Consider the following 27,677-nt stretch of genomic DNA (forward strand, 5'->3'; position numbering starts at 1 on the left):
TACTATGTTCCATGGTCACTATTAAACGTTGGGCAAGTAATGCACATATCATAGTTGGGACTTGGTGCAAATGGAAATGTTTCTAATAGTAAAGAAAGTTTACAGGCAAAATTGTGTCAAATAAAGTAGTAGGTTCAGATCAGGTATTAAACACCTTCTGACATGAGGTGATGTCTTTTTTAAAATTAACTACTTAACATTTATTATGGACACTTCTGAACAGGAGTGGCTCACATGGGACAGGTTCACTTTCTATATCATTTGGTCTCTGCTTTACTCATATTCTTTGATGTCACAGAAGATCAGATACTGCTAGATATTTATACACCCAACACAACAGAAGAAAAGTGTGGAGACACTTCACCCCCACCCCACCAAACTCTTGTAACTTACAAATGAATAACCCAGTGTGGAATCTGACACACATTAATTCTTCTTAGTTATGTTTTTTATATAAAAACCCATATATGAAGATTCCAAAAACATTCATTTTAAGGGGAAAAAACGAAATCCACATGCAATCAATAATACAAGGTATTTTTACGCTACTTGCACCTGAGTTGAACAGCGGCAAAGACAGGGAGATTCTGTCAGTGCGAGAGAGTGATTCATGTGACCACTTTGTCTTAATTACTCAGAACAAGCAGTTTGTTGCTGTTTAGTGAAGAACCAAGATATCAGTGTCTCTTGACAGAAAAATAAATAGCCATCAGGATGGTGAAGAAGATGATGATTGCCAAGATAACTATCAAAATCCGGTTTTGGATGATCCTAAAAAAAACAGAAAAGAAAAGGAAAAAATACATAAAATGGCAGAATATTTGTAAAACAATAAAAAGGTGGACCTGTCTCAGACATATATCTTGGAGATAAAAGATTTGCCCACAACTTCAGCTAAGCACCTATAAAGACTACTGCATATTCTGGACTGCTTTTATTATTCTCTCTCAAGTTCTAATGTTTCAAAGTATTTGCTGATGCAGCTGTGAGAACCAGCTCTTAATCTTAACAAATTAATAATTTGATCACACAGCATGTTACAATTCACTTTTAACTTGTTTAAACAATTAAATAATAAATTGTGATATAATCCAAGCAGGGCAGGGTGGTCTGTAATAAAAAAATACTCTAATGACTCTTAAACCAGTATGTAACCTTTGCGATGTTTCTTTCTCTCTCTCTTGTTTCCTGAACAATTTGCTAATTTTCAGGGGATTTTGCCATTAAGGTACAAGATTCCAAGGAAACACATGTCAGTGAGGTACTTACTTGTACCAAAATACCAAGGGAAAAGAATAAAGGATAGTTTTGAAGAAAAAGGATGATATAAAAAAGCAAGTGTCAAACTGTGAAGCTTATGTTATAAAAGCCTCATCTGTCTCTGTAGCATACATTCACTTACGGTAATAGGCAAATGTTACATTTACCATGTAGTAAAAAGATGGAAATTAGTAATAATAAAAAAGATGCCAAAAGAACAAACACCTAATATCATTCAGCCATTTTTTGGGAACAACCTCTCTGGTAAAAACAGAAATTGCATCACTTCAGATTCTCCTTGAAATTAACTGCTCAGTTTTTTATATATATATATATATATATATATACACACACACACACACAAATATACATATATTCATATGCATGTTTAACAATGGAGACTATAATTTGGATCCATCTGGCATAAGGCTTGGATTTTAAATATTTCATATCATCGTCTCCCCTTTCCACAGAGCGCAATATTTCCAGAAGCCATTCATGCAGCAGGAACTTTTGCAAAACATACTTGGATGTAACACATCATCTGAATCTGATATAAATAGCAAAGGGGGGAAAACCCCAACCACCCTGTTCATTTTAGTTTCTTTTGCTGGGTCAACTGCAAAAAGAAAATAAATGTCCAACCAAGCAAAGAACCACCATGCATTAAGAAGAGGTACAGCATGCTTTGTGATATGTTAAATTCAGGCTAGTGCCCAAATTTGAAAGGGGGTGACAATGCAGTTTGTTAAAGTAAGAGTATTTCATGTACTAGGTAAGAGGAGAGTCCAGAGAGTAGAGGGGAGTTTTCCTTACTAAATGGTTTTTGTTTGAGCCTGCGTGGATACACATAAAGTATGTACTGAAAAGTATAAATATATAAGGATGCAAGTTTAATCAACTTCAGCTCCCTCCTTACTCACCCCCACTTAAAAAAAAAAAAAAAAAAAAGGCAAATGGATGGATGAAAACTGTCAAATCAGACAAACACACTCCCCTGTGACACTCTAAAAGGACTAGCTCTCTATCCTCCTGACAGGTTACAAAATGATCACATTTGCTGACACGTCTTCCGCAAAACTGCTTTAGTGCTTGTGTCCACTTTCCTAGCAGGAGATGAATGGCCTGCTTTGTCCTCATTTATCACTTAAAGCTGAACTAAGATCTATCTCGTTTATTTTTCCCTTCCTCACTAGAAAGGCTCAACCACAGCATTAATTCTTTTGCAATGACAGCTAATTCAAACTTAACAGGCAATATTTACTCTGTCAAAGGGATGGTGGGGCGGGGAGGAATTCTCACTCTTAAAAAAACATGTAACAGTCTAACAAAATAAAGCTAATTAAGGGCTTTTGTCTCTTGCTGGTTTGCAGTTCAATGTAACACCTGAACGTACAGCTTCCCTTTATGGTGGTGTGACATTCTCTCCAAAACACCTGATAACAAATGATTTGCCCAAGTGGATGCATGAAAACCAGAATACGTATTTACTCAGTCACCCTCATCAGTCCTGAAAAGAAACTCAGCAAAATTGAAACTCAGCAGTGAAATAGATTAAAAGCATGAAAACTCTTAAAAAATTCCGCCTTAAGTAATATTCAGTACAGCTGGGTTGACAACCATTTTATTTGTGGGATGAGGGCTCCAAGGCATCCATAATGCTAATTTACAAAGGATTAACTGGGGGTGAAACTTGCTTAATCTAACGCATAGTTAGGCAAATGCATACATAACATACTGAATGCTTAAATCATCTACTCGTATCTGGCCTAGTTAATTGTGTTTCATCATTTCAGGCTGAAAAAATGAAATAAAATAAAATGATCCTTCCAAAAGTCTTATTTCTAATTCTCCAGCTGCACACCTGATTGCAAGATTACTTAATCTGCACCCGCGTCTCTAACATCCTCCTCACAAGGACACCGAGCTATACATGCAGCCACCTGTATCTATCTGCTAATTAAAGGTTCAGTTTAAGTGTGAGTCTAGGAAATACATATCAAAGTTCAATTTCTAGGAATCTGAATTAGTCTGCCCAGTGCAGCAAAAAAAAAAAAAAAAGTTAAAAGGAACAATTTAATCATAAAATAGGATGGATATTATCAAAAGACTCCTCTACTGAAGCATTATATAGTTTTACTAGCCAAGTCTACAATTAAAGAGTAATTTTATATCTTTTTTTTAAAATGCCGTTTTACTTTCAAATGCATGAGTAAAATTAAACCAAATGCAGAGTACCAGGAGGACAGGGCTGCAAAGAAAATGGATGAAGAGGTGTTGCAGCAGCAGGACAACATTGCGGAGGGGTTAGAGAACAGGGAACATGCTGAAGTCTGATTCCATTAGGGTGACCAGATATCCCGATTTTATAGGGACAGTCCCAATTTTTAGGTCTTTTTCTTATATTAGACTCCTATTACCTCCCACCCCCTGTCCCGATTTTTCACACTTGCTGTCTGGTCACTCTAGATTCTGTTCACTGTGGCTCAGACTGAGAACACAAGTTCTGGGTGTCAGCACGTTTCAGAGTCAATAGGCAAGGGCAGTCCTTCAGAGTAAAGAAAAAATCAAGTGGAAAGGGGGGTTTGAGTGATACCACGTAGTCCTGCCAGCTCACAGTGGTAGAACAATGGTTGGCATTGGCAGGACCCATCTGTAGAGGAGCCTATAGTACTGTCACAGCCAGACACTGCCAGTGGGTATTGCTGTAGGCAACACAGCAAGGAATTTAAAGTGGGGGAGGGAACGATACTACCAAAGGGGGAAAAATGGGGCTCAACATCTGCTGCAAAAAACCAAAAGGCTAATAAGTTAGCATGGCAAAATTGATATGCTAACTTTTATCTCTATTACCTTACACACAACTAAATCTACTGAATGAGGAGCCCAGAGCCTTCTTTGAAAATGCAAAGCATGTTTACAGGGTAAATAATTTAAGAAAGAATATACACTTGAAAGAAGACACCCACTGAAACATCCATGCCTAAAATGCCTGAAGGCAAAAACTTGTGCATTTGCATGCTGCATTTTATTAAGTTAGCGCACTGTAGTTTTAAAAGAATGCATGGCCAAAATTAAGAGGAATGTGTGACTGAAACATCAAGGATTCCTCAAGTTTACATTATGAATCACAGTGCTGTTATACTAGATGAATTAACCATTTACTTGATATAGCTCATGGGCTGAATCCATGGCTATAGATCTGAATATTTGAGTGAGTTAAGAGCTAATTTCTCTTGTTTTATAGAATCGTAGACTATCAGGGTTGGAAGGGACTTCAGAAGGTCATCTAGTCTAACCCCCTGCTCAAAGCAGGACCAATCCCCAGACAGATTTTTGCCCCAGATCCCTAAATGGCCCCCTCAAGGATTGAACTCACAATCCTGGGTTTAGCAGGCCAATGCTCAAACCACTGAGCTATCCCTCCCCCATTCATACTTGAAACTATAAGAACATGTGGTATGTGCGACGGTTCCACTTTTTGTTAAACAAATGTCCCATCAAGTGGATGTGCAACCAGTTCCTAACATTTGGGTTTGACTGAGAGATTATCAGCTACAGTTTAATGGGACAGTAATTGGTGGGGGATGTTTACAGGAAGGTAGGAACATCGTGCTGTACAAACCAAGCTAAAATATTTACATTACAGTGCGCCCACTTCTGCCAAGTTTCCCACTACTCTGTTTTGAAAGGCCTGACCCTTTCCCTGCGTTTGGTCACAATGTCTAACCTCTGAGCAAAAAGCCTCCTGGAGGCTCCCTTTGGAGCCAATGCCAACTTTGGTCTGTGAGTTGATGAACGACATAGTCAGCTTTCCATCGTAGAGGTCGAGAGGATCAACTCTGAGATGCACCCAATATCCACTGGTCTGGCGAACAAGCCCTATCATCCATTTCCAAACACTGCCGCCTTCTGCACATCAGTACAACATGCTCCCACCATGACACAGATTGTATTGCTTTATACATTTAAAAAAAATTCTCTCCTCTATATAGCTACACAAACACACACACACAATGGCTCTAAGTCTGTTTGTGACATGTTTAGATCCGCTCTGTATAAACACGAAGCAGCTCCAGAATAAGCTATTGCAAACCTTGCATTAAGGATGCCAACTGTGTTTAAACCTTTTTATAAAACGGGATTCATTAGCAGGGGAGTGCACGACATCTGTATGGGTTCAGCCTGATGTCTTGCACATGCCTTAGTGCCTGATTGACCAGCATTGAATAATGATGCCTTGCTACTAAGCACTGATGGTACAATAACAATTGTCATGAAAATTAGCAATCCTGGGTAACGGATTACAAAATATGGAACACAAACGAGCGAGTGCAGACTCTGGGTACATAAAGAATTGTGTGTGCCTAACCTGAAATAATGAAGACTACAAAACAAACACCGCAAAAAAGTTCCAGCAGAAGCTCATCTCTGACACGGCTACAAGTAAAAAAAAATATATATATATATATATAAACAGCTTTGGGGATGAGCTAGCACACATTCATTACAACACAGGGCTGTATCTTGAAAGAAAAGGCTTGAAAAACAAACAGATAGATTGATGACAAACTCAGGGCATATAATTATGGGCCACTATCTCAGAGCATTTCATGATAATTCATGCATTTAAGATTTTACTGGACGCGCCTCCTATATGTTTTCTGGATGGAAGGATCCCCTCTTCATATATTGGAACCCATTTTATATGGCTACGTTGACTACTTTGCCATTATGTTTGTGGGTACCTAATTATAGGTGACCCATAGCTATGCTTCCTGTATGCAAACCTTTGGGCACGCAAATCAGACAGTAAGACTTTAAGTACACAATATCCATGTGCACATCAGAGGTTCTGAGTACTCAAAATCGGCAGGCATGTCCAAATGGAAAAGTGATAGCAGTGTTTGCTAAAGTGTGAATTTAATCTGGTACAGTAATACGGGTATAAGCCCCTGTGTAGATACTTTTATTCTGGCCTGAGTGCATTTTTCAATTCAGATTGCATCCCCTGGGAAAGGGTTTAAACTAAACTGAAAAAAGCCACTCTTATACCAAAATAAGAGTGCCCACCCAGAGGATTATACGGTATCAGTGCAACCTGGTATAATATTCCCCTGTAGACAAGGCTTAGATGCCTAATACTAAGGGGCTAAATTAAGACTTTGAATAATCTTCCTCTTCAGGAAAGGTCACTTTTCCCAGCCTTAAAATAAAGGATGGTCCTTTTAAGCAAAAGCAACTCTTAAAAGAACAAACAGATGGAGGCAAACTAAGTTGTAGAGCCCTGCGCAGAATGACTACAGCTGGCTGACATTTTTTTGATGTTAGAAATTTTAAATTTTGAAAATTTGAAATTAGAAAAAATATATAGAAAAAACAACAACATTTGCATGCCGTTTTCCTCCATTTTATCAGCCAATTATAGAGCTGGTCAAAATGTTTCATCTTTCAAAACTGTGAATTTTGAAATTTCAAATTTTTTAAAAATTAGGGTGGAGGAAATGAATTGTGTTGGACATTTCCCCCCCAACGCCAGAAACAAATGTGAGTTTCTAGTGTCCCAGAAATAAGAAGAATTGTTTACTTCAATTACATTTGAATGTTCATGGTAATTTTAAGTACTTTAACTAGATCTCTTATTGCTGAACACTGAATTTGAAATCTAAAGCTAAATGATGAACAACAGTTTATTTTGAGAAAAGCCCATATGACTTGTCTAAAATATTATGACACTAGTCACAATATCACCCTATTAACACATCAGTATCAGCTGAATTACCACCTTGAGCCTGAACAGAAGAATAATGTAAATTATAATAGACATAGTTTTAGGGTGACCAGACAGCAAGTGTGAAAAATTGGGACGGGGTGGGGGGTAATAGGTGCCTATATAAGAAAAAGCTCCAAATATCAGGACTGTCCCTATAAAATCGGGACATCTGGTCACCCTACATAGTTTTAAGGTATGGATCAAGCAATTGCAGCAACTCTCATAGGGCTAGATTCTCCCTCGTCTACATCAAAGGGCCAAAAAGACAAAGTCAGCGTAGGGGAGATTTTGTAGTTGTGTAAAGTGGCTGTAATCTTCTGTGGACCAGGAAGACTGCAGAAAATGGATGACACTGGTCAGCAAGTGTCCTTAATTCGCCATCTCACTGCAATGGGTCCCATCCACACAATTCCATATGGAGCTTCTGATCAGAATGAAAGCTGCTCCCCCTTTGGGGGAGGGAATGGATAGTGAAAACACCTCTCATTTTTCTTGGGTGAATCCTTCCTGAAGCCTGTGGGACCTGGTTGGCTCAGGGAAGTGTGCTTTTCACCCCTCTGTGCCAGCTTCTGCAAATCTGGCCATAGAAATGGAAAATTAAAACAATCCTATCTGAAGTCCAATCATAGAATGTCGGGATGGAAGGGACCTCAGGAAGTCATCAAGTCCAACCCCCCTGCTCAAAGCAGGGCCAATCAATCCCCAGGCAAATTTTTGCCCCAAATCCCTAAATGGCCCCTGCAAGGATTGAACTCACAAAGCTGGGTTTAGCAGGCCAATGCTCAAACCACCGAGCTATCCCTCCCCCAAATCTGGAATATTTAAAAGAAGATGAAAACACATATTAAACATTTTAAAAAGTGTTGATATCTTATTTATTTGATAGCCCAAATAGTTGACCACTTAGATTATCAATACATACATTGAGATTTAATTATAAATGTTAACTGAATTCTAACAATGGCAGGATTTTATTATTTTTTCTTGACTGCTGGGATAGTGCCTGGAGCAGCATATACATATCTATGTTCCAGGGACCTTACAATGTAATTCAGACATGGGCAATCACAGGTAACATGCCGGGAAGAAAGACATTGGGAGTGACTTGAAGAAAGGGCAGTTGCTCGATACGCGAGTTGGAGCACATGGAGTGGCATGAATGAAGATATAAAGGCCAAAGTGCCAAATACAAAAGACCTGAAGAAGAGCTCCATGTAGCCTAAAAGTTTGCGTCTTTCACCAAAAGAAGTTGGTCCAATAAACGATATTACTTCACCCACCTTGCCTCTCAGATATGAAGGAGGCAGTTAGGACAGCCCTAGTTTTCCTGTTACTGAAGGAGATTTCATTTATGCATCTGTTTTTGAAAACATGCAAATCCAGTTAAAAGTGTTAGACTAGAGAATACTCTTCCTCTGTTCAACATGTACCGAATGGACTGAGACAGTACATGCTTCTTCGTACAATTCCACCAATGTGCCTCAACCCTATTGTTTCCATGTCCATTCACTCCATGCTGAGATCATTAACAAAGTAGCATTTTTGTGTTAACAGGATGGTGGTGGTAATGGGGGTTTCTGGGCTGGGATCATCTGGAACTGGAGTGAGATCGACTCATTTCACACAGACCATACAATCCTCAGAAGGGAACAACTTATCTTCTGGCCACTGCTAGGGAAAACTCTATGAAACGTGGCAAGCTGGAGGTGAAGGGATCAGCACCCCATTAATTTCTTGAGCCACTCTCTTCTCCCCAACCCCCAGTTTAAGTCATCTTTATCACCTTTCACAGATTAAAAATTCAGAACACAAAACTACCATCAACAAAGACATGTTAAATCCAAGGAAACTGTCTTTGAACAATTCCAGGCCATGATACAAATGAAATCAAATTAACTCAAATGAAAGAGGGCCCTCCTCTCTTGTCTTGCACAACAGCAGTGCATTAAGGTCACACACACCAGCTGGTGTCTGGGAGAAAACGCCATGGAACCCAGTTCCTCGGTGGTATGATTGTTAGAGCGTGGTACAGCTGACATGGCCTTGGCGAGCCGTAAGACTAATGCGAGAGAATCTGGGGGAGACGTGACTCTGAAAAAGTTCTCAGGAAGATGGGTTTTGAGTAGCTGACTGTAAGGCCACGCTATTAAATATATGGCGTGGACCCCTCCATTTAAAAATATATAACCTGTAGTCTCACACTTTCTTTCTCATAAGCCAGTATGGCAAAGTGCCAACAAGAGCATGTCAAAAGTGTGCCTGCAAGCTACAGTACCATGGTTCTTAGATGATATCTTGATAGGCATCTTAGAATTAGCTCTAATATGGATGGATATCTTAGCCTTTAGAACAGTGGCGTTTTCTAGACTGCTGGGTATATATAATTGTGGTTTCCAAACAGTTAATGAACAAAAACACTTACAACTAAAGCAACTGTTACTCTAGCATGAGCGTGTATGCATTTAAAAAACCTGACAAGAACATATATGATTGTGTACTGGTTATTGTTATAAGAGTGGTTTCATTTACATGCCATGCATATTCAAAAAAATAAAAATGCATTTGTTTTAAAAAAGAGAAAAAACTTGTACTATACCAGAGTTGAGAACCATTAAGATTACTCTAGAAATATATATTAAGTAGAAGAAAGCAAGAAAGAAAATATGTAATATCCTTTGACTTGATTCAATTTTAATCTATAGTTTTTAGATGTGATTAAATTGGAGATTGGGCATTACTTGGTTTATAGTATTTCCCCCTTTTCACACTACATTTGACTGGGTGTCTTTTCGTATGGGAAGTTGACTACAATTGTCTTAATAATGTTGACCTCTTTTGTATAAACCTGAAGGCATCTCAGCAATTGTTCCTGAAAATGTGCTATCCAAAATGTTACTACTTCATGGCACTTCTTGAATGATAGAAAAGCATATATTCATTTTTTTCCCCAAATGCTTTAAAAGAAAAGAAAACAATCATGGCTAAGGCCATTTGTGAGATGGCATTAAAAGAGCCTACTCTGAGACAGATAAAAATAATGAGAATCTTTCTGTCAGGAAGGATTTAGAAAATATCACTAGCATTATTAAAATTTAATTTTTTACTGTGCTTTTTGGTTTCCCCTTTTCCAGTGATAATGAGCAGGACTGCGCACCTCCACATTGCTAGGACTTGTTTTGTGCAATAAATTCAGCCTTCCAGTCTGAAGACATTTCAGACAACAATTCTGACTGCTATAGGCTTATTTTTCAACCTGTGCTGTGCTTTGAGTCTCCCTATAAAAACCAGTTCATAAGCTAATTTTCCACAAGGCCAGTGGAACAAATAAAAATCAATTTTTGCTCAACTGGTTCAGAGAAATCCTGGGAATACCTAAGACAGAACAGTGAAAAATAAAAAGGATCGATGTATTCACAAATGGTTTACCTGATAGAGAACTATCAAATTAGTTGACAGGAGATACTCACCACTATTAGAGTGTTTTCTTTTCAGCATGTTACAGCATTTCTATTAGGGGAGTAGAAAAGCCTCTACTTTGTTATGATCTCAGACACCTCAGTTTAATAACCATACCAGGTGCCCATACACTTCATGAAACCACAGCAGATGAAGTCAAAGTTCAAGCGCACCTGCAGATCTTGCAACCAGAGGGACCCTAAATGGAAACTGGGCTTTTCCACAGTTTTCATGATCTTGTGAAGGGTGTGAAGGTTCCTTTTTCAGTGTTCACAGGGAGGCATTTATGACCTCAGGCCAACCCTGCCTAAAGGTATTTGGTCCATCAGGAAAGGACTAAAATGCAGAACTCTGTCCAGACTTCCTTCCCCATTAAAAAAACATGTTCAGGGTCACACTGAAGACTAATCAGTTGAGTGCCTTTCAGAGAGTAAAATACACACATTTCAGAAGTTAGAGCAACCCATTCCTGAAACTTCAAAACTTTCAGAATCTCAAGTACAACTCAAAAAGCAGATTTAGGCAGATGGTCCAGTGCATTTTACAATCTCTTCAACTAATTATACAAGTGTTTTGGAAACTGGGTGGGTAAGTAAACAGATTGGGATTGGTTTGTTGCTCATGTCTGCTGGACTGCAGCCTGAAGGACAAAATTTGTTTGCGAGTACAAAATAATCATCCCTGCGGATAAAAAACAAATTTGAAATGTATAAGCTTTAAACATTATGGAAGCTATTTTTACACAGTTGTAATCTCAATTCTAATATCTGCCATTTTATTCACTCAATTTTTAAGAATTTGGCATTAAAATGTAAGTCGTTTTAACAGAAAAAAATAAAGGATTAAGTATGTCACATTGAAGTCAAGATGTATATTACCGATTTAAAATGATCACACAACATGGAGACATCATTTCTAAGGTTAAACAAAACACTACTCAATGGAAGGACAGCACGAAGTATACAATATTAATCAGATGAGAGGTACATGGAGTTAAACTGTTACACTGCCAATAAACAGCATCAATAAGGAGTGTGTATAGAGAAATAAATAAAGTGTACATACTCTATATTCAAAATGTAACACCTTAAGAAAGGAAACTAACAAAGAATCTACCAGACTACTCAGTGTTCTAGGAGACGCTAACCCGCATTCCTCACCACACATGCACATATTTTGACTCTGAATCTCTCATATGGATGATAATTTGCTTAAGATATCTGCCTGATTTAGAGCTAATCTTCTGTAAATTAACTCCTAATGCTGTCTGAAATAATCCTCTTAATGTGGGGCTGTCTTTAGTACTTTATATCAAACACCATGAAGTATATAAGCATATAGGCACATAGCATTTGTAGTACTGTTGGCTGCTATTGAATAATTGCTATGGTATGGGGCTCAACTGTGCCTTGCAGACACGGGTCTGTGTTAGTGTGGTGTGGAACTGTGCTGCCCCAGGGGGAGCTCCGGGAGCACAAAAGGCAGTGTTACCACTGCCCGATCCATTCAAAGGGGGCAACCTACTCTACCTGCATGGGTGGTAGGCGAGATCTTGGCCCCACCCCCTGTGGTGTATTGCCACCTATTGTTCACATGAAAAGAGCAGTTCTTGTGTTCCAAGTCTCATGCCCCCATAAATACATGATAATGAGTAGGCATAAACGATCTATAGTTTTGAGACAACAGAATGACAAGATCTGTGTTAAGCAGCACTAATTATCAGTTGGGAGCATAATCTGATAACTGTTTTGAAAAGACAGGGACAGATAATTTTGTTTCTTCAGACAGGCAAAGTACTTTTTTAAGGGTTTTACTTCACCATCAGCCAACTTAATATTACTGTCAATGTGCTAACGTTGTATTAAAAATAGGGCTGTCGATTAATCGCAGTTAACTCATGCAATTAACTCAAAAAAATTAATCGCACTGTTAAATAATAGAATACCAATTGAAATTTATTAAATATTTTTGGATGTTTTTCTACATTTTCAAATGTATTGATTTCTATTACAACACAGAATACAAACTGTACAGTGCTCATTTTATATTATTATTTTATTACAAATATTTGCACTGTAAAAATGATAAACAAAAGAAATAGTATTTTTCAATTCACCTCAGACAAGTCGCTGTAGTGCAATCTCTTTATCGTGAAAGTGTAAGTTTACATAACTGCATTCAAAAACAAAACTAATGTAAAACTTTAGAGCCTATAGGTCCACTCAGTCCTACTTCTTGTTCAACCAATCGCTAAAACAAACAAGTTTGTTTACATTTACAGGAGATACTGCTGTCTGCTTCTTATTTACAATGTCACCTGAAAGTGAGAATTTGCATGGCACTTTTGTAGCCAGTGATGCAAGGTATTTACGTGACAAATATGCTAAATATTTGTATGTCCTTTCATGCTTTGGCCACCATTCCAGAGGACATGCCTCCATGCTGATGATGCTCATTAAAAAATAATGCATTAATTAAATTTGTGACTGAACTCCTTGGGGGAGAATTGTATGTCTCCTGTTCTGTTTTACCTGCATTCTGCCATGTATTTCATGTTATAGCAGTCTCAGATGATGACCCAACATATTTTCTTTTAAAGAACACTTTCACTGCAGATTTGACAAAACGCAAAGAAGGTACCAATGTGAGATTTCTAAAAATAGCTACAGCACTCAATCCAAGGTTTAAGTGCCATTCAGAATCTGATCGGAATGGGATGTGGGCATGCTTTCAGAAGTCTTAAAAGAGCAACACTCCAATGCAGAAACTACAGGACCCAAACCACGAAAAAAGAAAATCAACCTTCTTCTGGTGGCATCTGACTCAGATGATGAAAATGAACATACATTAGTCCGCTCTGCTTTGGATTTTTATCGAACAGAATCCATCATCAGCATTGATGCATGTCCTCTAGAATGATGGTTGAAGCATGAAAGGACCTATGAATCTTTACAGCATCTGGCACGTAAATATCTTGCGATGTCGGCTACAACAGTGCCATGCGAATGCCTGTTTTCACTTTGAGGTGACACTGTAAACAAGAAACGGGCAGCATTATCTCCTGCAAATTGTAACCAAACTTGTTTGTCTGAGTGACTGGCTGAACAAGAAGTAGGACTGATTGGACTTATAGGCTCTAAAGTTTTACATTAGTTTTGTTTTTGAATGCAGGTTTTTTTTGTACATAATACTACATTTGTAATCTCAACTTTTATGAATAAGAGATTGCACCACAGTACTTGTATTAGGTAAAGTGAAAAATACTATTATGTTTTTTACAGTGCAAATATTTTAAATAAAAATAAATATAAAGTCAGAACTGTACACTTTGTACTTTGTGTTATAAATGAAATCAATATATTTGAAAATGTAGAAAACATCCAAAAATATTTAAATAAATGGTATTCTATTATTGTTTAACAGTGCAATTAATCGCTATTAATTTCTTTCATGTCACGATTAATTGCTTGACAGCCTTAATTAAAAATATCTTTTCCACTGAATACACTGAAATATTTTTCTCCCATAACATTAATTTAATGACACAGTCCGAAACCCTAATTGATATTGGTGAGCAATGAAATTCCAGCATATTCTTTCCCCCGTTTTTCAAACATAAATGGTATGCACAAGCTTTAGTGAATGGGCCCCTTTATGTTTTAACAGGCAGTTTATTGGCCCAGACTCCAATGTATAACAAGCACAAGTGCAAAAGCAATAGATTTTTAATTGAAAGAGTCACGTATTTTTACTAAGAAAATTACTCCACTAATAAGTAATGGTCAGATAAAGGATTTAAAAAACATTTTTCTATGGGGAATGTTGTATTATATTATATTAAAGGATATTCTTGCCATAGCAAACATTTATAGAGGGTTATTCAATGAAAAAAAGTCATATTGTTTAATACTACTTCATTTGAGTTTACTCTTCTTTATTGCAGAACAGATAAAGCGCAGTGATCAGTGAGTTGTATGTGTCCAACAGCCCCGCAAGAGCCTTGTGGAAATGTATAAAACAAGCAGCGATACAGTCCTTTGCCAAACACTGTCATAAATTTTTTATTTGGCAGCTAACATTCTCACTACTTTTCTTGGCAGCAATTGGGACCTTTAGCAAGAAAGGTGCAGGAGAAAAATACCTTGTTTAGAGATGTTTTCAACACTTTCTGGGATTTTTCAGAACTTCTGCCTGCAGCACATTTTTACAACCACAGTCTCCAATCACCTGATGAGTAGCTGGTGGTTTTTAACTTTTTTTATTTTTTTTAAATATAGACAGCTTACTACCCCCTCTGGCCTTCAGCCTAGAATGTAGGCTTTTTTTTTTATTTTGGTATGTGTTCCAGAGATACAAGTGGTTGCTCCTCTCTGTCTAGACAAAAAGCTGAAAATAATATCAGAATGTACCTTTCATTGCTCCTGATACTATCTGTATCTTATTCCCAAATGACAGAGATAAATGAAAGGCAAACATGTGCTGATTACTTTTGCATTTTTCTTCAGAGATCTCTACAAAAAACTGGTCACAGGTGCAGCTACCTAGGTCAGTCAGAGGACTGACTGATAAACAGCATCGTGAAATAGATTTCTGCACCCAGGCCCACTCCTCAGCTGATTGTTCAAAAAAAAAAAAAATCCACTAAACTTGACATCTGATACCCAGTCTTTTGCAATGCTGGTAAATCAGTTATTGTGCTTGTGCAGGTACAGCTGCTGGCTTTCTTGGACATACAGCGCTGCGTGCTGGGTTATGAAGGAGAGAATTAAACACTAAATTGTCAACAGTCACTTAATTTAAAAAAAATCACTTGTAGCGATATTATATTTTATGCATTACTTCTATGCTGAAAACAATGAAAGAGGTACCCATTTCAAATTCCAGTGACTGCCTGATGTACCCACCTAGCAATGGTGAATATATTTTGGCTCTAGTTTCATGACATATGATATCACAGTCTGTCCTAAGCAGGTGTAGAGAAACAAATGGGCATTTTTTTTTAAAAGTCAGGAACCATTCAATCTCTGTAGGCTTTTCTCTGATATCACAATGTATGGAAACAGAGTTCTCTTTAAACAATAGCTGCTTATTAAAGAACACAGCTACAACTACAGACACAAAAGAAATAGATTTCCACACAGTTTAAGTTCCAGTTTTGTCTCCCTTGTTTACCAGGGGCTTCATCCTCTCTGGAACTATATATAGCATACAGAGACATCTAGTGGTTGAATAAAATATCGCAAATAAACATATAATTAAATCTAATGCAACTCCAATTAAGTAAATGAAGTTATGCCAGGGACGAAATGGGCCAATTCTGTCTCTCACTAATAGAAATGAACAAATCACAAATGGATAGAACTGCCTGTTTAAAGCCACTTCACACAAACATGTCACTTTTTGGTGCAAGAGTCTTCTTCTGTGCAGCTCCTGCCTTTTGGAAAAGCCTTCTAGTAGCTTACTACTTCCTTGACTCTTTTCAAATCACACTCTAACAACATCTTTTCTCCCTTTTAGTTTCTCTCTCTTTGCTATTATTTTATTTCACTTCATAAATAATAAATAATAATACACCTCTACCCAGATATAACGCCGTCCTCGGGAGCCAAAAAATCTTACCGCGTTATAGGTGAAACCGCGTTATATCGAACTTGCTTTGATCCACCGGAGCGCACAGCCCCGCCCCCCCCCGGAGCCACTGCTTTACTGCGTTATATCCGAATTCACGTTTTATCGGGGTAGAAGTGTACTACCTAGCTCTTATATAGCACTTTTCTTCAGTAGATCTAAATGGAGAGTTTAATTGCAAAACTTTGTTTTAGAGCCAGTTTCTGTGAAAGCTGTCATACACAACAAAAACTTATTGGACAGTGACAGAGAAATGTAAGTTTATGAAAAATAATACTCCACGAGAAAAAAAAGCACGTATACCAATAAGAAAAAATTTAAATAGCTCATGGAAGCTGAGGGTTTGATCCAGAATCCACTGAAGTCAATGAGCTTTGGATCAGGTCCTATATCTCTTAAAGAATATAAACATACAAAGTCTCACCTTATGTTTTAAATCTATTTTATGGGCCTGATTCTGCTCAATATTACATGGTTGTAAATCAACAGTAACTCAATGGAGTTACACCACCTCAAGACTGAGTCAGGCTCTACATCTCAAGGGCAGAACTTGTTCCAGGGATGTGAAACAGATGGTGCTTTCTTCATTTATTTGTTTAGTAAACTTCAGGTCAATAGAACTTTCAGAGGGCAGCTTGGTGTAACGCTTCTGGATCTTCCTTTTGTGAGAGAGAGAGAGAGAGAGAGAGAGAGAGAGAGTATATGCATAGTGTTTGAATTAAAACTGGGAAACGATCTCGTATTTTTTTTAAACTTTACTTGAGCTATGCACAATTCCCTTGGGGCAAAGAGAAAGCTAGCTATTTGTGGATGGGAAAAGGGGCTTTTGTGAGCTGCAAAACTGCACCACTGAAAGCTGCTTCTTTAAAACAAACAAACAAAAAAAAACATTTTATACTATTTTAAGAGAAAACATGGGTCAATATTTCAGTTTTTGCATGTTGCCTCATTAACGAATTTAGCAGTAAAACATTACACTTTATAATTAAGTTCCCTCAGTTTGTTGCTGCCCAGAAGTTTGTCAATACTCCCTGGGACAAGTAAAATCAAGAAATAGTGAAGGCAATTTCCAACAGCTTGCTCAAGCAAATCTATCAGAGGCTTAAACTCACTTCAGAACACTGAAATTTGAGACGCCATATCAAATAAGCAGCTTTTTCCCCCTGAAGAGTAGAAACTGGGTGTAGCTAACCTAGTGCATAATAGGTTTATTCTCATTCACAAAACAGGAATTACTTTATGGCCCCAAAGTAAAACTAGTATAAGAAATATGCTGGCAGATTTGCTGCAGATGTGTGCTGTGACACGTATGCAGAGAATCTGTTATTAATCCCATGCAAACTTTTTAATATTATACAGTGTAAGGCAGGAAACCATTAAACTCAAGGTTCTGAATTATTAAAAACTAAAACAAAAAAGGATCTGAAGTTTGAGATGGTCAAGCTTATTTTCAAACTGTATCAGTTTAATTCACTAATTCTAGGGTATCCCCATCCCCTACTGCTTACATTTATTTTAGTGACTATTGTGTGTTTCTTTTTATGTATGTATTCAACCTCTTTTATTGTAACACATGACCGTTCATAGCGAAAGTGCAGCTTTTCAACTCTCTCGTTTACCGGAAAGTTCTTGCTAGGGGGTTTGTTTGGGAGTGCTTTGGATACGTGTAGAACAGGAAATAGTCTGTCTCAAATGCTGGAAAACCTATCTTTCACCTGAATCTTTCAAAGCTTGTGTCAGAACATAACTGGAACCTATGTATCTGCACAATGGTTACGATTACTATGGGCAATTATACCATGGAAATGCAGGACCCTGACAAAGTAATCAATCAAATTATTTTTCACAATTTCAATTCACCCCTAAAATTTTTCTTACTTCCAAAGCCAGATGGATATTATATTACCAAAGCTGTTGAAAGGGTGTAACACTAACCATGAAGCCAAAGGCCACTAAAACTATGCAATGCATAAATTTTTATTGTTTGCTCTGTATTGAAATCTCATTAGGGCTCATAACTCTTCTGCACACTGCGAACATTTGCATCTGCTGATCATGAGAACTTAGATGGAATGTATACCTTTGGCTAACTTACTTGTTATGTTTTTAGACGAGAATGTGTGTGTCGCTTTTTTAAAGCCTTACACAGCTGTGACTTAAATGTCCACTTTTAAAACAAAATATATTAAAACTTTCATTTAAAATATCTCAAGGTTGTTTTATTGCTGGCAACATCCACGATCATCATGTACAAAAGCTTCATCTGACTGAGTATTCAGAATAATCATTGTTTGAAAACTGTGCCCCATAGACCATTTCCCTTCATTTATCCTTTCTGCTTTATGCGGTCACATTTTAATTAGATTAGAATTTGTCCTCCAATTAGCTTTCATTAAACTCTATAGATTACAGCAAAAATCTCCACTGAAGTTATGCTTCAAAATTCTGCCTAAAGTTTAAAATAAAATAACTGTGCAAATGAAGTGATTATGAAGATTATTATTATGCAAAAAACATCAGTCGTTTCCTGGTTTACTTATCCATTTAACTCTGTAATTTATTTTGCCGTCTTCAATACCTCTGCATTCTCCAGAGTAGTAATCATAATAATACCTTACAGTTATAGAATTCCTTTAATTCCCAAGTATCCTTAGGGGCCTGATTCTGCAATCCTGTCACTGAAACTGCTCAAGTGAATGCTACTTAGTGCAAGTAAGGGATGGGAATTAGACTCCAACTACAAGCCAAATTATGACACTGGATACCCACATAGATTTACCATTGATTGCTATTGAGTCATAGTCAAAGCAGAGTAGGACCTTATAAATGTACACATGGAATTGCTTCATCCGCTCTGGGATAGGATGTAGCAGCTGTTGAATTAGTGCACAGCAACACCATGTTCTCTTTAGGACAGGGTGTGAAAACAGATACTGTCTCCAATTGAAATTGCAGGGAAAACTGAAAATGTAATTACCCAAACTGGAAAGGGCCCAGTAGGACATTGGGCCTAATAACATTACTGTAATGTTAGTTACGTCTTCAAATGAGAAATTGCCAAGTGCAGTTGCCCTTATGTTGAAACTTTGCTGATGCCTAGCATACATGCAAATTTGCTACACGCTGAAGGCAACAAAACCGTTACAGATTGTAGGTCCGATCCTCCAGACTCAGGAGTGTGGCTGGATCCTTATTCCTGAATGGAGTCCCACTTGGGCACACGAGACTCAGTGCTGGACTAATACTAAACAGAAACTGATTTGTTTGCAGGAATAGCCTCTAAATTCTCCTCCAATAACAAAGATAAGCACCAATGAAAGAGAGGAATATCTTTAATGAGATATAATTTGCTCATGATTTTTATATATATTATATATAGACATATACACGCAATTTTACACACACACACACACACACACACACACGCACACGCACACACAAACAACATGCAGCCAGCATCTGAAAGCTAAAAATAGACACACTTGGGTTCAAAAACAGGAACCTGCCTTAACTCCATCAACATACTTTAGACAGGAGGCACACAGTGGAAAACAAATATTTTGCTAAAAAGTAAATGCTGTTTGTCTTATGACAAAGCAGAAATATAGGAGCAACAATTATAATAATATTAATAAAAATGAATTAGACTAACAATAATAATGCTACACAATTTTCATCTTCAAAGTACTGTTAAATACACATTAATTAATTAATAAAACAAACATTAACTGATTCATCTTCATATCACTGAGGTGAGTAGTATTATCCCCATTTTACAGAAAGCAAACTGGAAGATTAAGAGATTAAGGGCAAGTCTACACTACTGCTGGGATCGACGCCTGAGATCGATCCACTGGTGGTCGATTTAGTGGGTCTAGTAAAGACCCATGAAATCGACTGCAGATCGCTCTCCAGTCAATCCCTGTACTCTACCCCCCCGATGAGAAGAGTAAGGTAAGTCGATGGGAGAGTTTCTCCCGTCGACTCCCTGTGGTGCAGACCCCGCGGTAACTCGACCTAAGGTACGTTGACTCCAGCTCTCCCGTCAGCTTAGAGTGCTGTCATAGCTATAAAGGGAAGGGTAACAGCCCTCCTGTGTACAATACTATAAAATCCCTCCTGGCCTGAGACTCCAAAATCCTTTTATCTGTAAAGGGTTAAGAAGCTCAGGTAACCTGGCTGACACCTGACCCAAAGGACCAATAAGGGGACAAGATACTTTCAAATCTTGGTGGTGGTGGTGGGGGGGAGGCTTTTGTTTGTGCTCTTTGTTTTGGTGGGAGTTCGCTCTTGGAACTAAGAGGGACCAGACATCAATCCATGCTCTCCAAAACTTTCTGAACAAGTCTCTCATATTTCAAACTTGTAAGTACAGCCAGGCAAGGCGTGTTAGTTTTATCTTTGTTTTCTCAACTTGTAAAAACACCTTTTGCTAGGGTGTTTACCTCTGTTTGCTGTAACTTTGAACCTAAGGCTAGAGGGAGGTCCTCTGAGCTCTTTAAGTTTGATTACCCTGTAAAGTTATTTTCCATCCTGATTTTACAGAGATGATGTTGACCCTTTTCTTTAATTAAAAGCCTTTTTTAATAACCTGATTGATTTTTCCTTGTTTTTAGATCCAAGGGGATTGGGTCTGGATCCACCAGGAGTTGGTGTGAGAAAGGAGGAGGGATGGTTAATTTCTCCTTGTTTTAAGATCCAAGGGGTTGGATCTGTATTCACCAGGGAGTTGGTGGAAGAGTCTCTCAAGGCTACCCAGGGAAGGGAGTTAGCTCATTGGGAGTGGTGGCAGCGGACCAGATCTAAACTGGTAGTTAAGCTTAGAAGTTTTCATGCAGGCCCCCACATTTGTACCCTAAAGTTCAGAGTGGGGAAGGAGCCTTGACAAGTGCCTTCATTAAAGCGCTACAATGGCACAGTTTAAGGGCATGTCTACACTTAAAATACTGCACGGATGCAGCATTTTAAGTGCAGACATGCCCTTAGGGCACGTCTACACTATGAGAAAAGACCCGCAGAAGGGCAGCGGCTGGCCCAAGTCAGCTGACTTGGGTTTGCAGACTTGGGATGCAGGGCTATAAAACTGCGGTATAGATCTTTGAGCTCAGGTTGTAGCTTGGGCTCTGAGACCCCGCAAGGGCGGAGGGTCTCTGAGCCTGGGCTCAAGCCTGACCCTGAATATCTACATTACTATTTTTAGCACTGCAGGCCGAGCCAGCTGTCCTTGGGCTCTGAGACTCAGTGCCATGATTTATTTTTTTTTAATCACAGAGCAGATGTACCCTTAGGAACCAAAGGCTCATAGGACCCATGCTCTTAGTTAACTAAGCCACTTTTGAAAGTGGGACATTGACTCCTAAATCACGTAAACACTTAATTTTTTTTTTTTTTGCCCAATATAACCAAAATAATGCACAAACCCCAAAGTTAAGCACAAGAACCTGGGACTACACCTTTGTCACGATGAGCTGCAGCCATAGTATGAGGATGGCTAAAGCGTTGGCATTTCAAGCTGACTATGGCCGTGAAAAACTTTAGGCGTTGAGAAATTCTATATATAACTTTCTATCCTCACAAAATACAACCTACATACTTGGAAAAGAATTATAAATTAATCCTTGTTATTTTAAGGCTGCTTTTTTGATTTAGCACCAACCATAAAGAGCATTTTTAATAAAGAAATAACCTCAGGTTACTTTTTATTGGAGTGTGATTTATAAAGCTTTAGAAAGGTATCTATTCTGGAAGTATAGCGTGCCCAGTGCTATTTTTGCAATGGAAATGGAAACGCAAACTGGAAATGGAGTTATTCATTCACACTTACAGGATTACATCTCGCTGACAGGCATGCAAACTTGGAAAGGTGCTACACAGTTGCTCTTAAAATATTATACTATAATTTTTTTTTTGTTTTAGCTTCAATTAAACAAATGTTAAAGAAGGATCAGAGCTTCATTAGGGTAAGGGTTCATTGTTTGCAACAGATCATCTCTGGAAACTGTAAAGGATGGGAAAATCAATGCACTTTTAATAAATACATCTCACCAAGCAATTATTGTGATAAAATCTTCAGGGACAGTGAAGAACATAAAAAAAGGGTGAGAACGTGGAAAAAGGGGTGAAAAAAAATCTGTTTAAAAATTCCAACAAATTTTCCTGGAATGGTTTTTGCAATATTTGTACAGATCTGGTAAGTACCAAGTTTGTGATCTGAGTTTGGAATGTTCTGTGAAGCACACTACAGATTAGAGATGGGCCAAAAGTAAAACCATACACCTGAAGCCTTTTTGAATTGGTGGATTCTACAAGTAGATCCAAATTAGATCCAAAATGAGGAGAAACCTATTTTCTGGTTACCATTTAAGATCTTACAAGACCAGTTTAATCCTGTGAGATTATCTGCATTTCAAAATAGCAGAAGAATAGATCCACTGAGTTTGCACGATTTTTGCAACTTCCGGTCAAATTCTTATAAGAACAGCTCATGAGATTTCAGCTTCATTGAACCTGAATCCAAATCCAAACTGTAAACTCTGGCCTAAAAACCAATCTAGATCTTGGCATTATTTCCTTGGCCTTGTTCTAATTCTAGCTTCTGCAGTTTTGTGCATCTGCCGTACCAAAAAGACACCTGTTTTTCTTCTTTTTCTTTTATTTAAAAGAAAAACTAAAGTGGTCCCTAAACTCATCATGATTTATTTTGCAACTTTCCTTAACACCAACCTTCATTGTTGTCTTGTTGTTTTAAATAGTTTCTAACTTGTTCACAATATCACCACTGCCATTTTCATTCCTTCGCCATTACAGATGAACAAAACAGTTAGTATGTAAGAAACCCCCCAGCAATTTAAGGCACCAAGTCAGAACAGCACTTAAGTGCGTGCTTAAGTCCAACTGATTTCAATGGGAGTAAGCACATACTTAAAGTTAAACGGGTGTTTAAGTGATATTCTGAATAGGGACGTGTTCCTGAATCAGGGCCTAACAAAGTCACAACAACAACCTGTAGTATCAGGCATTTATTTATTCAGCCTCTTAGGACACCCTAAATTTATACAGCTATTGTTTCCTGACACTTTATCCCCCTCCATTTGTATTATCTCAATTATTTGGCCTCTAGCTCCTTGTGACTGGGTTGCCCTGCTTACCACTGGATGGCACCACCTCCGGGTGGTTCTGGGGATTAGCTCAGTCAGGCCAACGCCCCTTTCAGGGGTTACATGCCATCAGTTTCTCCTCTGCAGCCTCTCTCTTTCTCTCAGGAGCCACAGCTGTCCTCTTTGTGACTCATCTCTCCGGCTAGGTCACTATACATATTCCCCCTTCTGGGGAGAGTGTACCAAGGTTTCTGCAGTCGTTTGTTGCCTCACACTGCCACTCTTGCAGTGGCTGGCAGTGGGATCCGGGCACACTCTCTACTCCGGGTTCTAGCTCAGGGACTCTCTACATTGCAGCCAAGATCTGTTGCACCCCATACCTTATTGCATTTCCCTTGGCGCTTTCCTAACCATCTGGTTCTCCCTTTCTTCTCTGGGTCTGCCAGCTTCATTCCTCCCAGGGAGTGACTGTAGCTTTTCCCAGTTGCCCCTATCTGCTGCTTGCTCCCTGGCTTTCTGGAAGACTTGCCTGTTCCTGCACAGGTGAGTTTCTCCTAATCATAGGCACTGACTTCGTGGGTGCTCCGGGGCTGAAGCACCCACGGGGAAAAATTAGTGGGTGCTCTGCACCCACTGGCAGCCAAGCTCGCCGCCCCGCCCCCCGCCTCACCTCCGCCTGCTCCCCTAAGCGCGCCGCATCCCCGCTCCTCCGTCTACCTCCCAGTGTAACAAGCTCTGGGAGGAAGGTGGGAGGAGCAGGAACGTAGCCCGCTCAGGGAAGGAGGCAGGGACGGGGCGGGGATTTGGGGAAGGAGTCGAATAGGGGCTGGGAGGGGGCAGAGTTGGGGCAGGGACTTTGGGGAAGGGGTTGGAATGGGGGCGGGGCAGGGGTGGAGTAAGGGCGGGGCCGGGGGCAAAGGGGGTCAAGCACCCACCAGCGCCAGCAGAAGTTGACGCCTATGCTCCTAATTAGGGTTTTTCTCTCAGCCGTAATTCCCCCCTCTACCCTCCCAGTTTGCCACCTAATAGGCGAATTGACCCCTCTGGCCTGCCCTAATCCCTTTAGGGCAAGGGGGAGGACACCTCCTATAAATCTCCTATCACACTCCTATAAAACTCAGGATGATACGGAGGAATATTACTCAAAACAAATATGAGCTGCACATTTTCTGGAAGTTTCTTCTGATTGAAATATACAGACGGTGGGGCTTGTAATCCTCTACAAATATTACAATTATCCAGAAAAAAAAAACAATTTTTTTCAAGTGAAAAAGTGTTAGACTTTCCTAGGCCCTCTCTTGCATATTGACTTCCTATAGCAAAGCTCATTAAGTTTTAGGTCGGTTTGATGTGTCAAAAATCACTCGGATCACAGAACTGAACCCAAGTAGACGAGACAGAATTTCTTCATTCAAACCGTGGCTGAGAGAACGCTACTCTTGAGACTGTGCAGTAGTACGAAAGGTCCCAGAATTGCTCATATTTGTTTCTACTTACTATTTCTATTTATTAACCTCTCTTTAAAATATCCTGACAGAATGTAGATTATGGGCTTGCTACATAACTTCCTTTGGAAAAAAACAGGCACCAGTGAGCCCTAGGAGGACCGGATCCTTGAGGGGGGGGGTTTTTGTTTTTAACTTTGTTCACTCCTCTTAAAGTTTCCTCTCAGCTACTGAACTAAGGCTACACATCAGTTAAGGTCTATGGTTCCTTGAAAAATAAAAGGTAAAAGTAGTAATCCAGCAAAGATGTTATACTGGGAATATAGCAAATACCCTACATTTGGGAGACAATTTCCATCCACGGGGTTGAGCAGAGCAACTTTTAGTTGAACGAGTGTCAAGGTCTCATATGAATCTAGAGTCTCCACACACAAAAAATACAGGTCTGTCGCATCTTACGCGCATTTAACATGCACTAATTCAGCTTAAGCAGTACGCGGTCGGCAAAAAAAAAAAAAAAAAAAGAGAAAAATAACAATTTAAATACTGTAGCTATAGTAGGGTTACCATATTTCCTCATTAAAAAAAGAGGACACTCCACGGGGCTCCGGCCCTGCCCCTTCCCCACACCAACTCCGCCTCTTCCCCAAAGTCCCCGCTCCAACTCCGCCCCCTCCCCTGAGCGCCCCACATTCCCCCTCCTCCCTTCCCAGCCGTGAAACAGTTGCCCAAGCGCTACCGGCTTCACGGTTTGCCAGGCAGCCCCCAGAGCTCCAGACCCTGCGCCCCCGGCTGGGCGCTTCCCCTCCCGGGCTCTGGCTACGCTGGGGAAGCAGCCGGCAGGGGGGCGCAGGGTCTGGGGACTGCCCGGCAAACCGTGAAGCCGGTAGCACTCGGGCAGCTCGGCTCTTCAGCTGCACAGAGCTGAGCTGTCTGGGGGAGCAGCAGCAGCCGCCGCGGGGGAATCCAACTGCAGCTTGCAGCCTGTGGGAGCCGCAAGGTAAGCAGGGGACTGGGGCAGGGATGCCATTAAAGCTATTTTCCCCGGACGTGTTCGGCTTTTTGGCAATTGCCCCCGGACGGGGATTTGAGGACCAAAAAGCCGGACATGTCCGGGAAAAAACGGATGTATGGTAACCCTACCTAACTGCCCCCCAGGAATCCACCCTCTACCTAAGCCTCCCTGCTCCTTGTCCCCTGAGACCTTCCCCCCCATCCTAACTGGCCCCCTAGGACTCTACCCCCTACCTGGCCCTTGACTGCCCCAACCCTTATCCACCCCCCATCCCCAGACAGACACCAGGGACTCCCACGCCCCATCCAACCACTCCCCACCCCCTCACCCACAACTCCTGACCCATCTAAATCCCTCTGCTCCCTGTCCCGACTGCCCCCTCCTGAGACCTCTGCTCCTAACTGCCCTCCAGAACTCCACCCCCTACCTAAGCCTCCCTGCTCCTTGTCCCCTAACTGCCCTCTCCTGAGACCCCCTCACCCTAACTGCCCCCCTAGGACCCTACCCCCTACCTGTCCCGACTGCCCAAAACCTTACATCCCCAACTCCCAGACAGCCCCTCCCCCCGACCCATCCAACCCTGCTCCCTGTCTCTTGACTGCCCCCTCCAGAACCTCCCTGCCCCTTCTCTGACCCCCTGGCCCCCTTACTGTGCCGCTCAGAACAGCATATCAGGCTCCACGCACAGTCCGACACACTGCCGCGCTCCCCCACGGAGCGCATAGCCTGGTTCCCGCCCTCGCAGAGTGCTGCTGAGCAGCGCGCTGGGCAGGGGGAGGAGCTCCAGACTGCCGGAGGCCCGAACGTCCGGTGATCTGCGAATGCAGGGAGGGAGGGAGTGATCTCAGCTGCAGGGGAGAGGAAGGAGAAGCGGAGGAGGGACTCTCTTTGGCTGCCGGAGCCCAGTGCAAGTGGCACCATCCGTCCGGCTGCCCTGTCAGCCGCGCGCGCTCTGCATGGGGGGGGGGGGGGGAGTGCAGACATTTACAAATTCCCCCCAGATGCTATTTTTAACTTAGAAAAGCCGGACATGTCCCAGGGAATCTGGACGAATGGTAACCCGAAGCTATAGTGCGGGCGATTCCGCCCGCCATTACACTCAATGTCTATACGTGGTTTTCGCTTTACACGCTGACCGAGGAACATAACCCCAGCGTAAGATGAGACAGACCTGTAACACCAAATCTTTGGTCTCATTTCAATATGCTTGAAAGAGGCGAACGATCTAACTAGCAGAGAGTGTTGCAGATTCAGCATTGATTTGGTAGAGTTGTGTTTGGAAACTGCCACAGTGCATTACCAGATTATGTCTTTTTTCCTTCCTGTTTTATTAGTTCCTCACTTCCATAAGCACTAAAAACAAACAAGCAGCCAAACAGAAAAGCACACAAACTGGGAGAACAAGGAAAATAATTGTGCACACTGCATACATTAATTATGTTAAAGATAAAATGGATGCAAGATGCAAAAACATAGATTACAGCACTCCTTGTTGCATTTCTGAATCTGTGGGAATAAGGAGGAATTATCTTGATAATTTACTAAATGTAGAAGACCCTGAAAAGACTGCACCAGGCCTGCATCAATTTCTCTGGTTGCATTTCCTGACTGACTCCTCCAATTTTTGGCATATTGGGCTCACTTCTCAGCTCTGGACAAATTGCACAGCACAGAACTCAAAAGTGGGGCAGGCAAAGGTGGTTTTATGACATCTTTGTGTACTCCTGTTCTGGGATTTGCCTGGCCTCCCAAGAAAATTGAAGCACTCCTACACTTGGAATCCTAACACCCCAGAGGGCAGATTGCTAGCAAGATCCCACAACTGTCTACCACCAGAGCAGCTTACAGTGGCCATGAGATAACAAGAAAGCTGGCCTGTTTAAATGGAAAGATAAGTAAGTATTGTCAAGGCACTGTGAACATATTGGCTAGTTGCACCTAAAATCTGCGGCAAGGACCCTGAATTCTGCAGCATTCAGGTGCAGCAGCTTCAGGGAAAATCA

The 27,677-nt window shown here is 40.3% G+C and overlaps 1 protein-coding gene across 7 annotated transcripts in view; it reads right to left on the reverse strand.

The window, feature by feature from the left end:
- Positions 1-27,677, reverse strand: part of VTI1A (vesicle transport through interaction with t-SNAREs 1A) — a 344,685-nt gene that overhangs the window by 3,615 nt on the left and 313,393 nt on the right. For 2 of the 7 annotated variants that reach the window (XM_054035481.1, XM_054035480.1), the window contains one exon: positions 1-771. This exon is cut by the window's left edge and continues 3,615 nt beyond it. In XM_054035481.1, the coding sequence (XP_053891456.1) occupies positions 678-771 (94 nt within the window). In that variant the 3' untranslated portion in view covers positions 1-677. Of the gene's footprint in view, positions 772-12,564; positions 13,521-16,625; positions 16,777-27,677 lie in introns of those variants that run through there. The other 5 variants (XM_054035485.1, XM_054035484.1, XM_054035479.1 and 2 more) reach the window with 3 other exon arrangements.

Source organism: Malaclemys terrapin, chromosome 7 (genome assembly GCF_027887155.1).
Source record: "Malaclemys terrapin pileata isolate rMalTer1 chromosome 7, rMalTer1.hap1, whole genome shotgun sequence".
Classification (NCBI taxonomy): domain Eukaryota; kingdom Metazoa; phylum Chordata; order Testudines; family Emydidae; genus Malaclemys; species Malaclemys terrapin.